Raw genomic sequence first — 15,531 nt, 5'->3', positions numbered from 1 at the left:
CCCTGGGTTCAATCCTCAGCACCACATAAAAATAAATAAATTAATTAATGATATCGTATCCAACTACAATTAAAAAATAAATATTAAAAAAATACTCAAAAAAACCACCCAATTTTCCTTACAATAAAAGACACCAAAGACAAAAGGCAGCAACAAACCAGAATATAAAGTTGCAATTTCCATCATCAAAGATTAGTAGAAAATATATAAAGAACTCTACAAGTCAAAAAGAAAAAGTAATCCATCAGCATAATGAGCAAAAGTAACCAGCAGGTCATTTATAGAAAAAAAAACACAATGACTGAGAAATACATGAAAAGATGCTCAACTTCCATGAAGTTGAAATGAAATGAAAGCAATGTATGACTTCGTACCTGTATAATGAGCATAAATTTAAAATTCTAACAATACCTAGAATTAGTGAAGATTTGTAACAATAGGAACTTCACTTCCATTGCTGCTGGAAGTAAAACCTCAGACATACATTTGAAAGGGTAATTCTGCGTTATTATTATTTTTCAACTTTTCATTCCTTATACTAAGGAATTCTTCAATCACATCTTTAGAGATATCTCTCACTCATGAACACAAGAAAATGTGGATAAGAACTTTCTAAAAACTTTCAAATACAATGTTGTTTGTAATATAAAAAAACTGAAAACAATTATGTCCATCAATAAGTGACTGAATAAAAATATGATACATTCACACAATGGAACATCTCATAACCATTAAAATTAATCAACTAGAACTATAAACATCTATGTGAATAACTCATAAAAAATGCTAAATGATAACAGAATAAAAAGGGTGTTTTTAAGAAGTTTGAAAACAGGCAAAACAACGTGCAGTATATTTATATGTGTGGTGTACATATTTGTAAAATAGAATTCCTCCTAATTGGAGAATATTTAATAGAGAAACAAGAAAAAAATGGAACCAGAGAGCTTCTAAAAATACTAAAGTACTATCTTAAACGTTCTATTAAAAGAATCCAATACATCAAAATATTAGGAGCTTACACAGTTGGCTCATAAAAGTGGAAGTTTGTTATTTCTTATATTTTATGCTCAAAATTTCATATTTTTAAAAACCTCAAAATACATTAATTACAATTTGTAACCACTGAAAGTAATTGTTTTTTGGTACCATGCAAGCAAAATATAGAAAAAATTGTGTCAAAGGTACCTTTTCATCCATAACTAGAATTTTAACATTTTACAAAGATTATAACAGCCATATTGCATTTAAGGATTGACTTAAGTTATAAATTTGAATGTATAAAAGTATGTTATTGAAATGCTATCACTATTTACTTTTATGTTGGGGTTTCTTATAAAATTTTATGGGAGAAAAAGATTGCATGACTGAAAACCCCAAGCTACTTCACTGTTCAAGTTCTTTTAACTCAACAAAAGCCAAAAATATAACAATACACACGTTCAACTTTCACTTGGAAAAGTATTCTCTTAACATAAAAGTTTACACTTTGAACTGCTGTCTCAGAAAAGTTTTTAGAGGGAGAATTGCATTCAACTTGTGGGATACAGGTGAATATATATTTAAGAAAGGAACTAACAAGGTTGTTGAAAAGTGAAAACAAATAGAAAGGAATGATAAATAGCAGAGGCAGAAACTAGCCAAAAAAAAAAAAAAAAAAAAATTGTCTGGCTTGAGAAAAAAGAAAAAAAGATATGCAAACAAAGACTGGAGTTAGGGTGCAGAACAGAGAAAGAAGTCATAACTCAGGAACCACTGTAGTAAGACTGGAAAAATTAGTACAGAACACAAGGAAATGACATCTTTAATATAACCACCATAATCTTCCTATTGTGGTTTTGCTCCTCATGTGCTTTTAGTTTTTTTGTTTTGTTTTGTTGAGATAGGATTTTGATATGTTGCACAGACTGGGCTAGAACTTGAGATCCTCCCACCTCAACTTCCCCAGCTGGGATTACAGGCATGCTACCATGCCCAGCCTACCCCTTATGTTTTACTTTTTCCTTGAAAAGTCCTTTGGTAGGTAATTATTACTATATAGGAGGTGGTTTCTTCCTGATATAAGAGGTAGTCACTTCCTGCTAATAGAAGAACTGTTAAGAAAGAATGGAGGAAGTAGATAGTGTTAACCTTTATAGAGACAGTGTCTACCTTATTAAAACAATAAAGGGAAGATGTAAAGCATTTCATGTATTCCTCCTATCTTTCTTGTACTATATTTATCACTTTATATAATAATCATCTACTTAAAGGATGCGTCTATGTTAAACTGAGAATTCCTTGAGGGCAGGTACTCATAGTGTATTCATTTCTTTGTGGCTCCAGACCTTTACAATGTCTGGCACACATAGTGATTCAATGCATGTTTGACAAATGAAAAGTGAACCAATGTATGACCAAAAAAGAAAAAAAAAAAAACACAAATAATAAAATGGAGAACAGATGATAAAGACAATGACACTATAAAGGAACATTCCTATCGAAATTTCGAGTTTAACAATGCTCTGTATTACTTAACTAAAATTCAAAGGGGCTTTTAAGATTTGGAAAATGCAATAAATAAATTTTTTTCAATGACGTAAGTTTAAGGCCAATTTGAGATCCTTACTACTCCATCCTGCTTTTTCTGATTTCATTGACTTGAATAAAAGTTACAGGTCAGCCTCATCAAACTCTTTCACCCTTAACTTGCCTTTTAGATACTGAATTCTGTTATGAGATGATCAACACTTGGAACTTTGGTTGATGGCACTGCCCATGAAATAATCAATACAAATTCACCAATGCCTCTTTTACTGCATCAACAAACAGTGATCTGTTAAACTATATATGAACCTCAGGTGTCAATGAAGGGAAGGTTTAGAAAAAGAGAAACTCTCAGAGCAATTCAACCTACTTTTATAAGTGTTCAATTAGAAAACAATGGGTTTCCAGGAAAAACTACTATTAAAAGAAAGTTGTCTTTTTAAAAATTATTATTACAGCATTATAGTTATACTGTAATGTAGTTTGGTTCATTTTTGACAAAATCATACATGCATGGAGCTTGATTCAATCTCCATCCCCTCACTTTACAGCTCCTTTAGAACACCTACTCCATTAATATCCCTGTATATTTTTGATATCCAATGCCTCCCTCCCCCCATCATTTTGCTCTAGCTTACAGGAGAAAACTATTAGACACTTGATTTTCTGAGTCTGCTGGTTTATTGCACTTAGCATGATGTTCTCCATTTCCATCCATTTACAGCAACTGCCTTAATTTCATTCCCTTGAAGAAAGTTTACAGTTATCAAATTTTAAAATACTTTGCCTTAGCTAAGCACAGTGGCTATGCTGGTAATCCCAGACGCTAGGGAGGCTGAGGCAGGAGGATCACGGTTCAAAGCTAGCCTCAACAAAAGCCAGGAGCTAAGCAACTCAGTGAGATCCTATCCTAAATAAAATATAAAATAGAGCTGAGAATGTGGCTCAGTGGTTGAGTGCCCCTGGATTCAATCCCAAGTATGGAGGAAAAAAAACAACTTTGCCTTATTCTATCTTGCCTCTTTTATTTCACTTCATTAGAACAAAATGAAAGCCCTCACAATAACAATAAAAAATAACAGTCTCATAAATGTAGTACAATTGAAATAAATAATTTGGTGTTCCAAAAGCAGAAACTGAACCCCAGAATGAAGCTTCCTAGATTTATGACAGTCACTTGTGTTCATCTACCAATTTAAAAATTGAATGAAATAATAGAAATACATATTTGAAGACTGATTAAGGATAAATACATAATTATAAATATTTACCTTCATATTACTTGATTCTTTTGAACATAGTTGGGGATTACATAACATGCCAAAATGGGGCACCTTGTACAGACTTCACAACTAAGAAATTCTTACTACAAAAGAGATGGCTCACTGCTAAGACTTACAGTATTTTGTGTGTCTCAGGCAATTTTAAGTCATTTTTTTTTTAATTCTAAAGCCTACAAATCTACCTAGAATTCCGTTAATTACTGCTACAAAAATGTTTTCTTAGCCGGTTTGTATTTAATGTTACTCTAATGCCCCCAAATAAGTTCTTACATCGCATCCTCCTTTTTCTCATTCTAGACTCGCTGAAAGACCAGCTCTATTAGACCAAATAATATTTAACCCCACCTAAAATTATTTGTTGGGGACTGTTTTGAGATTCTGCAGTTTTCTTTTTCATACTCTAAAACAGAACATCCCGTAGCACCTTCACAATCGCAAATCCTGAAGCTGCATTAGCAGGGCTTGGATGCATACATAAACAACATGAAGTTCCAATTCAGAGGGAGTAAGTTCACGTCTCCAGTTCTGGGAGGCCCGAACCGGGTCTACCCCCTGCGGCAGCGCGTTCGGGGCAGCTCTGGAAGAAGCAGGAAGTTTGTATCAACTCCCCAATTACTTGGTCTCCAGTGAAATGCAGGACCTTCTCCATTTCTGCAGCTGACGGAGAACGGCCCTTTCAGAGTCCCCAACTTCAGGCAGGAGGTACTCCCCAAGCCACTAGTCACGCGCCCAGGTTACCCCCAGAGAAACCCCGACGTCGAAGCGGCGGCACCGCCCCTTCCCTCTGGCCGCTTAGTTAGCTTTCCAATCTCCAGAGTCACCGCCGCCCACTTTCCAACTAGACAAACACCAACACAGGGCCGGGCACAGCACTTACCCACGTCTTGCTCAAAGGGGTTGGCCGCGAACAAAGGCATCCTGTCAGCGCCCGAGCCCGGTTCTCTGAGATCCAGCTAAGGCCGGGCAGTTGCTCTCTGCTGGGTGACCCACCGCGGCTTCCTAGACCGCTAGACTCAACTCTGGCCGTCTTGCCCACACTTCCGCCACCGCACCTGCCCGGTTCCTGCCTGACAGGCCAGCTCCAAGTCCGCGCTCCAAGTCCGCGCTCCGCCCCCGCGCTCCGCCCCCAACTCTCCTCTCCAGACGAGATCCAGAAGGCCTCGAACATCTTCGCAGCGCACCTGTTGCTGCCATCCTTCAGGAAGAAGTGGCAGCCCTTGACCCAGATCCTTTCAAAGGTCAGGCAGCCGCCGCAGCCACCTTTTCTTCGCTAGGACCCCGGTGAGCCACGGAGCCGGGGACCTTCAGGCCGGAAGTTGTCTTCCCAAGAATTGGAAGATGCCAGAGACCCGGAAGCTGCAGTGTTGGCGGAGGCGCAGCTGGGGGCGCTGTCGCCTTGGACTTTTCGCGCGAAGCAAACTGGCTCTGAGAGCTACTTTCTTTTCACAAATAAATTTAATTTATTCCTGGGCGGCGGGTTCCGTCCCTGGCAGCCGTGGGTCCTGGGCCACGTTCCCGTCACAGATCAGTTGCCCTGGAAACGGAGCCCCCGGCACAGATGTGGTTTTGAGCGTTTGCTAAGTGCCTGGCTCTGCTCTTGTGCGCTTTTACAGAGCCCAGACCAAACCCCGCTGGAATATAAGCACCTGGAAAAGTGGTGGAAGCGACTACAGCTTTGTGGAGACTTGCAACTTCTCGCTTCCCATTGTGGCCTTCATTAAAACTACGCTTGGCTCTGGGAATCCTAAGACCCAAGAGGCACAATCTCTCCCTTGGACTTGCTGAGTTTATAGAGGCAGTGCATAATATGTATGATGATTCGGGCATTAGTAAGAGTCACAAGCCCAGATTCCCACAGGATATAGCCAGGTATTTACACGAACGAAAAAAGTGCAAGCACCCTTCTGGCTCACAGATGCCTTATCCTTAACTGCCTGTTCCCCTCCCCCCCCCATAGTATTTATCATTTTATAATATATAATAGATTGTTATCTGACTCTCTTCATCGGAATATAAAATTCCATATCGAGTTTTGTTCATTGCTGCATTCCCAGAGGTTTAAACTGTGTGAGAAATAACTCAGATGCTCAATAACTTTTTTAACTTTTTGAATGAAGTCTTTGACTTTCTAACTGAACAGCTACTACCAAACTTAAGCCATTTGTTGAGGTGTGGGCCTACTAGAGCCTCCAATTTTTCATTGTTTTTTAAATTTTGAAAATTACTTCAACTTTTTTTTTTTTTTTAAGCGATTCTAGGGATTGAATCTAGGGCCTTATGCATGCAAGGCAAGCGCTCTGCCAACTGAGCTATATCCCCAGCCCAAATTACTTCAACTTTTAAATCAACGAGTTAAAACCACTTTATAGGACTGGAGAGGTAGCTTAGTGGTAGAACACTTGCCTAGCTGGGTTAAATCCCCAGCAAAACACACACACACACACACCAAAAGAAAAAAAAACTACCTATAATATATATTCAAGAGTTGATATTATAGAAGAGAGAACCATTACACGGAATAATTCATAAAACGGGGGTACATTCTTACTACAAAGTTAGGTGCATAAATGAGAAAGATTTCCAGGTGAATTGGCTGATTTTCCAAAATCATTGAACCTAGGATGATCAAGATATATTTGGAGACTTTCTAGATGGATTTATCTAAGTTTAAAGCTCCAAGTTGAAATGGAAAACAAGGCTAGTTAGAGAAAACAGGAGGCAGATTGAAAGCCTAAAAGATCAAACTAGGAAATTTTATTTTTACCTCATAAATCATTAGATAATTATTTAAGGATATTTATCAGAGAATAGTATAAGTGATTTCAGACTAATCTGATATCATTACGCATGACACATTGTGAATAAGCAGATGCAAACAGTTTAGAAAGCTATTGCAGCACTTAAAAGACATAAGAAAGGATATTTCAGAGGAGCTTGTTTTAAGAGCCGAGAATGGAGGGTTAGCCTTTGGACAGCATTGGTATTTTACAGTTTCTTAGATCTTCCTTTTTAATGGTGAGCATACTCAAGTACCTGTATTTACATTTCTGTATATATACTCAGTGCTTTGGTGAGTTCTTTCAATATCTAAGTTTTAAATAGTCACTAGGAGCAACCCAGAATTAAAAACAAGATTGTTACTTCACCTAATGAAGTAATTAGGCAATTAAAAGATATGTCAGCAGCAGCCCACAAATTATGGTATGCAAAGAAATATAATTCTTGTTTTTCTTAATACAAGTTTTTTTCCCATCTCCCTGATGACGAAAAATAATCTTACCAATTTCCATTGAATTCTGTCTCTTTAGGGTTTCTTACTCATTTGGGTTTATGCTCAACAAAACTGTATCTTTACTTCAGGCCACTTTTCCCAAACAAGCTCCAAGATCCGATATAGTCTTCTCATTCTGCCAGTACACATTTGGTGTATGACCCTTTTTTTCCCAAAACAGGGACAGTGCTTCCTCCAGAAAGGCATGATAAAACCTGAGAAACACTACAGAGGGTTGTGGCAAATCTTTAAAGAAGAAGCCTCATGAGAGAGAGAGAGAGACCTTCCGCAAGTGAAATTTCCACGTGGTATTCAGGCAAAGCAAGACCACTGTCCTCTAGCTAAGGGGAGTAGATCACTTTTTTTGGTCCAGAGCATAGCATAAAGATGAATCTTTCAGTACAAAGTACTCAAGTGTATCTGTCCAGATATCCCCAACTTTAATTTTAGGGTCTCATTCCTTTCCTATCTGAGCCTGACTTTAGTATAGGAGATATACTGTGGGTCATGAATTCAACCTTTTGAAATTGTTTTCATTATTTTAACTGACTAATTTAAATCTTTTAAGTTCTGTTGTTCTCACAATCAAGTCCCTTTGATGATTTTCCTTTGTATCCTTTTATTATAATTTATAGCCATGAATATAAATATATGCTGAATTCTGTAATAAACCACTAAATCTAAGCAAGTGGGCTTAGGAATCCTTGACCACTCTGGATTGAATTATGGGGAAAAAAGAGGACATTAACATAAATGCTAATAAAATCCATTAATAGTATGAACCAATGTTGGTATCTTAGTTTTGGGAAATGTATCATGAGGAAAATGTATCAGAACTTTGCACTATATTTACAAGTGTTCTGCCACTAAGCTACCTCTCCAGTCCTATAAAGTGATTTTAACTTGTTGATTTAAAAGTTGAAGTAATTTGGGCTGGGTATATAGTCTTAGTTGGTAGAGTGCTTGCCTTGCATGCACAAGGCCCTGGGATCAATCCCTAGTACCACAAAAAAACTATTTTATTTTTACTACAACTTTTGGTTATAGTAAATAAAGTTCTTCCCAATGCTCTCTCAATGAGTGGTATATGATTTTTCTGAATTTCCAAAGCATTTGGTTTTAGCAGTATTTTCTTAATGAATTCTTATTTTGGAACAATTAGATTTATAAAAAAGTTGTAAATATAGTACAAAGTTCTTATTCAACCCTCATCCAGTTTTTCTCATTGATGATACATTTTTCTCATGATACATTTCCCAAAACTAATATACCAACATTGGTTCATACTATTAGTGGATTTTATTAGCATTTATGTTAATGTCCTCTTTTTTACCCCATGATTCAATCCAGAGCGGTCAAGGATTCTTAAGCCCACTTGCTTAGATTTAGTGATTTACTACAGAATTCAGCATATAGTTGTATTCATGGCTATAAATTATAATGAAAGGATATAAAGCAAATATCATCAAAGGGAAAGTGTAGATGGGTAAAGTCTGGAGGATATAGACAAATCTTCTAGGAGTCCTCCCCTATTATGGTCACACAAGATGTGCTTGCTTACTCCACCCAGCAACAAGTTGTGACAACACATGTAAAATGTTGTCTATGGGGTAAACTCATTACAGAATCAATGGGGTTTTTACTGGGTACTAGTCATGAAGGCACCTACCTAACATGCCAAAATTTCCAAATTCTCAGGATGAAGGAAAGTAGGTATTCAATACAATCCCCATTGTTTATGCAGTTTAGGCACAGTGAGCCATTTTTGTCTGGGAATGGTTGAAACCTTCTCAAAATGTTATATTCCATGTACGTATAATATGTCAAAATGCACACTACTGCATGTATATATATATATAAAAAGAACAACAATAAAAAGACAGAAAAAAAAAACTTTAAGTTCCTAGTTGTCAGCCAAGTAAGCCATTCTAAAGATAGGAGTTCAGGCTTGCTATGTTAATCTCTGCACACCAGGGTACTATGTGTAATTTAGTTGTCTCCCTACTCTCCCTCCTCTGACCGTTTCTCAGTTTTTCCTTGTTTTTCATCACCTTGATAGTCTTGAGGAATGCTGGCTAAATATCCTATAGACTGTCCCTGTTTTGTCTGATGTTTTTCTCATGTTTAGATGGAAGTTATATGTTTTGGAAAATATACCTCAGAGGGGAAGTGCCCTTTTCATTACATCACACAAATCATGTTGTCCACGTGATATCTCATGATGTTAGCTTTCAACATTTGGTAAATATAGTGTTTGTCAAGTTTCTCCACTTTAAACCCTTTATAGTCGAGATTTTTTTCCTTTCTCTACTCTGTTTTTAGGAAGCAATTCACTAAGTCCAGCCTACCCTCCAAGAGAGGGATATTCAAGGTATCCACAGTGTTTCTTTTATTGCAAATGTTCCCTTCAAGTGCCCTCTGAAGAATTATATCCATTGTCTTACTATTTTAAACACTCCTGGCCCAAAGCAGTTTTCTTCCCCTCTAAATTGCTACAACATATATTTTGAATTATTTTTATGCCGTGTCTTTTATAAGATAATACATACTTTTCATCATTTTAACAAATCATTCATTGAACAAATGTTTATTTACTTGACATGCACAGTGCAACCCATTGAAACTGAGGAAAAACACAATGTTAAGGAAGTTCTTTCAACATATTAACATCCAAAAGTAAATTTATTTTATTGATGGTGCTGGAGATTAAACCCACAGTCTCATACATGCTAGGCAAGTACTATACCAATGAACTATATCCCCTGCCCCAAAAATAAATTAAAATCTTGAGTTTTCATTTTTGCCCCAATATTTTCTCTTTTTTCAAATGATCATTGATATAGTTGAACTAGGAGCTAGCATATTTGTTACTGTTTAGTATTCATTACTTTTGGTTGTTTATTTCCTTCTTTCTGTTCTTTTTCTGCTTTCATTGGTTTTAATTGTGCATTTTACATGATTCCGTTTTTTCTCCTTTCAGGACAGTAATTATGCTTTTTTTTTTCTCTTACCTTTTCTTGTGGTTTCTCTTCAATTTGTAGCATATATTTACAAATAATCCGAGTGTCTTTCAAATAACATACTATAATGCTTCACAGGCAGTTTAGAACCTATACCTTATAACTTATAACTGCCAGTTCCTCCTTTCCATCCCTTATCCATTGCTGACATTCATTTCCCTTATCTCTAAGTTGTAATCACTGAAAATACTGTTGGTGTGTTAGCTTTCCATCATTTAACAAATACCAGAGATAATCAACTTATAAATAGAAAAGGTTTCTTTTGGCTCACAATTTTGGAGATTTTGATCCAAAATAGATTGGTCCTGTTGATTTGGGGCCTTTGATGAGGTAGTACATCCTGGTGGGAGCATGTGATTGAGCTGGAAAGTGAAAGAGAAGAAGGAGCAGGAGCTGAGGTACCATTGTCCTTCTCAGGAATATGCCCCCAAAGACCTGAAAATCTCCCACTAGATCCCACTTTTCAAAGATTCCACCACCTCCCCATAGCACTACCATGGGGACTTAAGCCTTTGGGACATGGACTTTTGGGGACATCCCAGAAAACTATAGCAGTTGCTGTTATATTTTGAATAAATTGTTAACTACTCAATTAAGAATAAAAAGAAGAAAAATTTTATTTTACCTTCATTTATTTCTTCTTTAGTGCTTTTTTTTTAAAAAGATATAGATCCAAGTTTCTGACTTACATTATTTTCCTTCTCCCCGAATAACATATTTTACAATTTTTTCATGCCAAGCTATTAATGACAAAGTCCTTCAAATTATGTTTATTGATAAAATATTACTCTTCCCTTCACTTTTGAAGGATAATTTCTCTAGATAAAGAATTCTAGGCTGATTTTTTGTTGTTTTGTTTTGGGGAATTTTTGGGGTTTTACTTATTTTCCTCTCAGTACTTTTAAGTGTTCACTTTCCCTTTGCTTATGTGGTTTATGAAGTTCAATATAATTCTATCCTTTCTGCTATAAGTAAGGTATTTTTCTCCCCAGCTTCTTTCAAGATTTTCTTTGTCTTTGATTTTCTGCAGACTGAGCATGATATGCAGATTTTTTGGTATTTATGCTTAGCTTTTCTGAACTTCATGGACCTGTGGTTTGGTATCTATTATTAATTTTTGGAAATTCTCAGTCATAATTGCTTCAAATATGTCTTCTTTTCTTCTCCTTCTAGTATTTCAATTATACACATGTTATACCTTTTGAAATTCTCCCACAGTTATTCTGTTTTCTATGCTGGATTTCTCTTTGCATTTCAGTTTTGGGAGTTACTACTGACATTTCTTCAAACTCATAGATTCAGTGCCATCTGTTGATTAGCCATCAAAGACATTCTTCATTTCTATTACAGTTCTTTTTTATTTCCAGCACTTCTTTTTGGGGGTCGGGGGAGTGCCAGAGATTAAACCCAGGGGCACTTTAGCATTGAGTCGATCCCCAACCCTTTTTATTTTATTTTGAGAGAAGGTCTTGCCATGTTGCTTAGGGCCTTGGTTAGTTGCTGAGGCTGGCTTTGAACTTGTGATCTTCCTGCCTTAGCCTCCAGAGCTGCTGGGATTACAGGCTTGCACTACCATGCCAGGCTAGCATTTCCTATTTGATTCTTTCTTAGACTTTCCATTTCTCTGCTTACACTCCTTATTTGTTCTTGCATGCTGTCTACTTTCTCCCCTAGTATTCTTAACATATTAATCATAGTTAATTTAAATTCTTGGTGTAATAATTTTAACATTCTTATCATATCTTGATCTGATTCTAATGCTTACTGTCTCTCTTCAAGCTATTTTTGCCTTTTAATATGCCTTATGATATTTTGTTGAAAATTGGACAGAATATACTGGTAAAAAGGACTGAAGTAGACAGGCTTTTGGTGTGAGCTTTTATGTTATCTGACTGGGGGTTAGACTGTGGTTTCTGTTTGTGGTCAGAGGCTAGAATTTCCTCTGTGTTCCTTGTTTTTGTCTCCTTTGTTGTCTTAAATAAGTTCTGAGATGTGTGACTCTTACCTATGTAATCTGCTATTGTTATAACATGGGAGCTTCACAGTGGTGGTAAGGTTGAGAGGGAGTGTTTTATAGTCCCATGATTAACTCCTTTGATCAGGTCTCTTAGTGATCCTGTGCCTCTGGAATATGAACTTCACAGGCGCTTCCTTCCCTACCAATACCCTATCCCTTCTGCCTGCGCTTAGATGATACAGGAAAGCTAGAGAGATCTGTGATTGGTTAGGGTCTGGTTAAACGGTTTTTCTTAAAGGTGAGCCTTATTAGGAAGAACAAAAAGCTCTGGGACAATCTAAAATGGTTCCTTTTACCCTTCCCCTGCTAGAAACATGAAAGAGCTCCTCCTGGAGGTTTAAAGCACCCCTATGACTGGACTCTCACACTTGTTCAAACTTGTTCACACTTGTTCAGAGAAAGTCTCTAGCAATCTGTCAATTACAGTTCAAGTTTTTCTACCTCAGCCACTTCATGGAAGATTAGCTCATGTAGTTTCTACTACAGTAAGTGGTGATAGACACTCTTACCTGTGTCTCCAATTGTGAGGGCAGAGATTTGTCCTGTGACCTCCAATAGCTAATGAATTTAAGAAGAATTGATTTTCAGTTAGTTCAGCTTCTTTATTTTCTTGTGTGGATAAATTTTGTGTCTGTCTCTGTGTGGAATTGGTATTTGAACTCAGGTCCTCATAAGTGCTAGGTAAGCATTCTCCACTGAGCTACATTCCTAGCCCTCTTGAAAATTCTTATTTTGAAACAGGTTCTCACAAGTTGCCCTGTCTGGCCTCAAACTTGCAATCCTTCTGCTTCAGTCTTCTTGCAATTACAGACACGCACCCCTGCACTGAAGGAAGTGGTAATTTCTAAGCTCCTGATCAGAAATCAGAAACCAGTTCTTATTTTCAATCTTTTTTGTTACAAGAGCACAAAATACCAGAAACCTTGGAACAGGCTCTGTCTAAGCTTATATTTTTCAAAATTTTTTAAACTAATTTTTTTTTTTTTTACTTTCATCAAAATTTGTTTTTACTGTTTTTTTTTTTTTTTTCCCTTTTTTTTTTTTTTTATTCCTGCCCTCTGGTATTGCCTTCATTATAGTGCAAGCTCATTTCCTTCTTGTCTTTTAGATCTTCCTCTTGAAAAAGAGTACCCAGTGTAGGGGGTGTGAAGGGACTGGAATCTACTTCAGTTGTAAGCCTGCAGGGCTGTATCCTACCTAGCAAGGCTTTTTTCTTATAGTTTTCCAAAGACATTTGAGCTACCCTAGACTTGTACACGTAATCTACTTCATTATCCTCAAACACCAACCTTGTGGGTTTGTTCACTTATTTGAGAGCCTACTGGATTTTGCCTGTCACAAAATGTTTAAGTCAGGGTGTTACTGTCTCTGGTAAATGACTGATTTTTTCCCCCCTACTAGCACTCTTATTTTCACAGCCTAAAGTATCAGTTTTTGGAGTCAGCTGAAATTCTAAATTATGGACCTGCTACTAATATGTGACTCAGGACAAATACTTAAGTTCTAGAAACTTGATGTTTCTTACCTATAAGTATATACTTCATAAAGTTACTGTAAATATTAAATGGGATCATGAGAGATTTTCATATAGTAAGCATTTAATAGTGATTACCATAATACTTAAAATAGAACTTTTTATGATAATGAATGTGTTTTATATTTGCATTGTTCAGTACAAAAATCCACTAGCCACATGTTCATATTGATCATTGAAATATAGCAAGTGTGTAATTGAGGAGTCAAATTTTTACATTTATTTTATCTTAATTAAATTTAAATAGTCACATGTGGCCAGTGGCTGGCATAAGAGAGCAGCTGTACACAACATTTTGAAATTGTGAAAATCAGTTGAAGAAGAAATAGAAAAGTTTTCTCTCTGTATTAATTGTGTCTTATCTCATGATATTTCACTTTCCAAATATATATGCTTTCATTTTTTACCTATCTTAATTTTTTACCTCATTTTATTGTTCATATCTGGAAATGTAAGTCTCAATTCAACATATCCAGAAGCATTTCTTAATTGATCCCAACCTACAAGTCTCCCTCTTCTTTGAAACTTTTGTCGAACATATGGTCAATGTTATACTACTTAGCATGTAATGTCTCTTTAACATACCTTATGTGATAGTTGTAAATTCCCAGGATCATTCATATATCAGGATCTGTGTGCTTTTCTTCTGCCCCTTCTCCCCAAAGCCATTAGCCTATTACTTAGAATACTTGGCCCTTAGCCCATTACTTAGTATACAGTGTACTTAGAATACATTTTGTGTACCCCCTCCCAAATTTGTACATTGAAATCTAAATTCCCAATGTGATAGTATTTAGAAGTGGGATTTAATGAAGTCATAAAAGTGAAGCCTTTTGAATGGGATTAGTACCCTTATAAGAAGACTCTAGAGATTTGCCTTGCTTTCTTTCCACCATATGAGGTTACAAGATTTTATATGTAGTGATATGTGCATGAAAATAACATAATCACTGCCTTAAAAGAGTTATGTTTAGGTATGAAGAGAAAAATTATGGAAATAATTAATAAAAGGGAGCACATAGGGAAAAGACAGGGAAATTCTAAGTGTTGGCTGAGTATAGGTCAATGATATTTTCATATCCACTCATTAAGAAAATTTAGTTGTATTGTTTAGTTGTATTGTAGTTAATAAATTTGTGTTGTGAATGTTTCTGATTGTAATTGAGAAATATTTTCCTGAACCAAATTCTTAAAAATTGGATAGGCTGAATCCTTAGCAAAGATAAAAAGAAAAACTATATGGAAAGTCAAGAAAAAAATAGTCATTTTGGAAATCAACTTATGAAAAAGTAAAAGATAAACAAAAGTGATTGAATTGTTCATAGATTGAAGAAGAAAAAGATTTATGTGTGTACACTCTTTAAGAAAAATACTCATCGTTCCAAAGTGCCAGGGAGTGGTATTAGCCAAATTATATAGTTGTTATATTGTGTACATGTACAAATATGTAACAAATCCCACCAATATGTACAACTATAAAGCACCAATTTTTTAAAAATGTGGAAAGGAGAAAGAAAAAGCTGAAAAAAAAAAAAAGCCCACAAATCCAAAAGCCAGCTTTACTCACAAATTCTAGAACTGATTGATCTATTTAGTATTTCTTTTACTGAAAATAAAATTCAAGAGGCGGGGGTGTAATGTGTGGATTTATTAGTTTAAGTTTTACTTCACAATTTACTTAAACTGGAGAAATATTTTATTTGTTCCTTTGTTATCATCATTACCATGCTCTTCCCAGTAGGTGGCAACATTACTTCACTCCCAGAATCAACTGAGTGGGCTTTACAAAATGGAAACTTTGAAACAAAGTTCAGGCACCTAGTTTGGCCAAAACTAAAAACATTGTCTTTTCTATCTAAAATGTCATGTGAATAATACAT

The 15,531-nt window shown here is 36.0% G+C and overlaps 1 protein-coding gene across 4 annotated transcripts in view; it reads right to left on the bottom strand.

Annotated features, from left to right (window-relative positions):
* The window catches only part of Stam2 (signal transducing adaptor molecule 2), a 58,510-nt gene extending 53,638 nt beyond the window's left edge, over window positions 1-4,872 (bottom strand). Inside the window, exon 1 of one of the 4 annotated variants that reach the window (XM_076866081.1) lies at window positions 4,687-4,872. In XM_076866081.1, the coding sequence (XP_076722196.1) occupies window positions 4,687-4,726 (40 nt within the window). In that variant the 5' untranslated portion in view covers window positions 4,727-4,872. The other 3 variants (XM_076866084.1, XM_076866082.1, XM_076866083.1) reach the window with 3 other exon arrangements.
* Between the last annotated feature and the right edge of the window lie 10,659 nt (window positions 4,873-15,531).

This window comes from Callospermophilus lateralis, chromosome 9 (assembly GCF_048772815.1).
Source record: "Callospermophilus lateralis isolate mCalLat2 chromosome 9, mCalLat2.hap1, whole genome shotgun sequence".
In the NCBI taxonomy this organism is placed as follows: domain Eukaryota; kingdom Metazoa; phylum Chordata; class Mammalia; order Rodentia; family Sciuridae; genus Callospermophilus; species Callospermophilus lateralis.
This window is presented reverse-complemented; position numbering and strand designations above follow the sequence as displayed.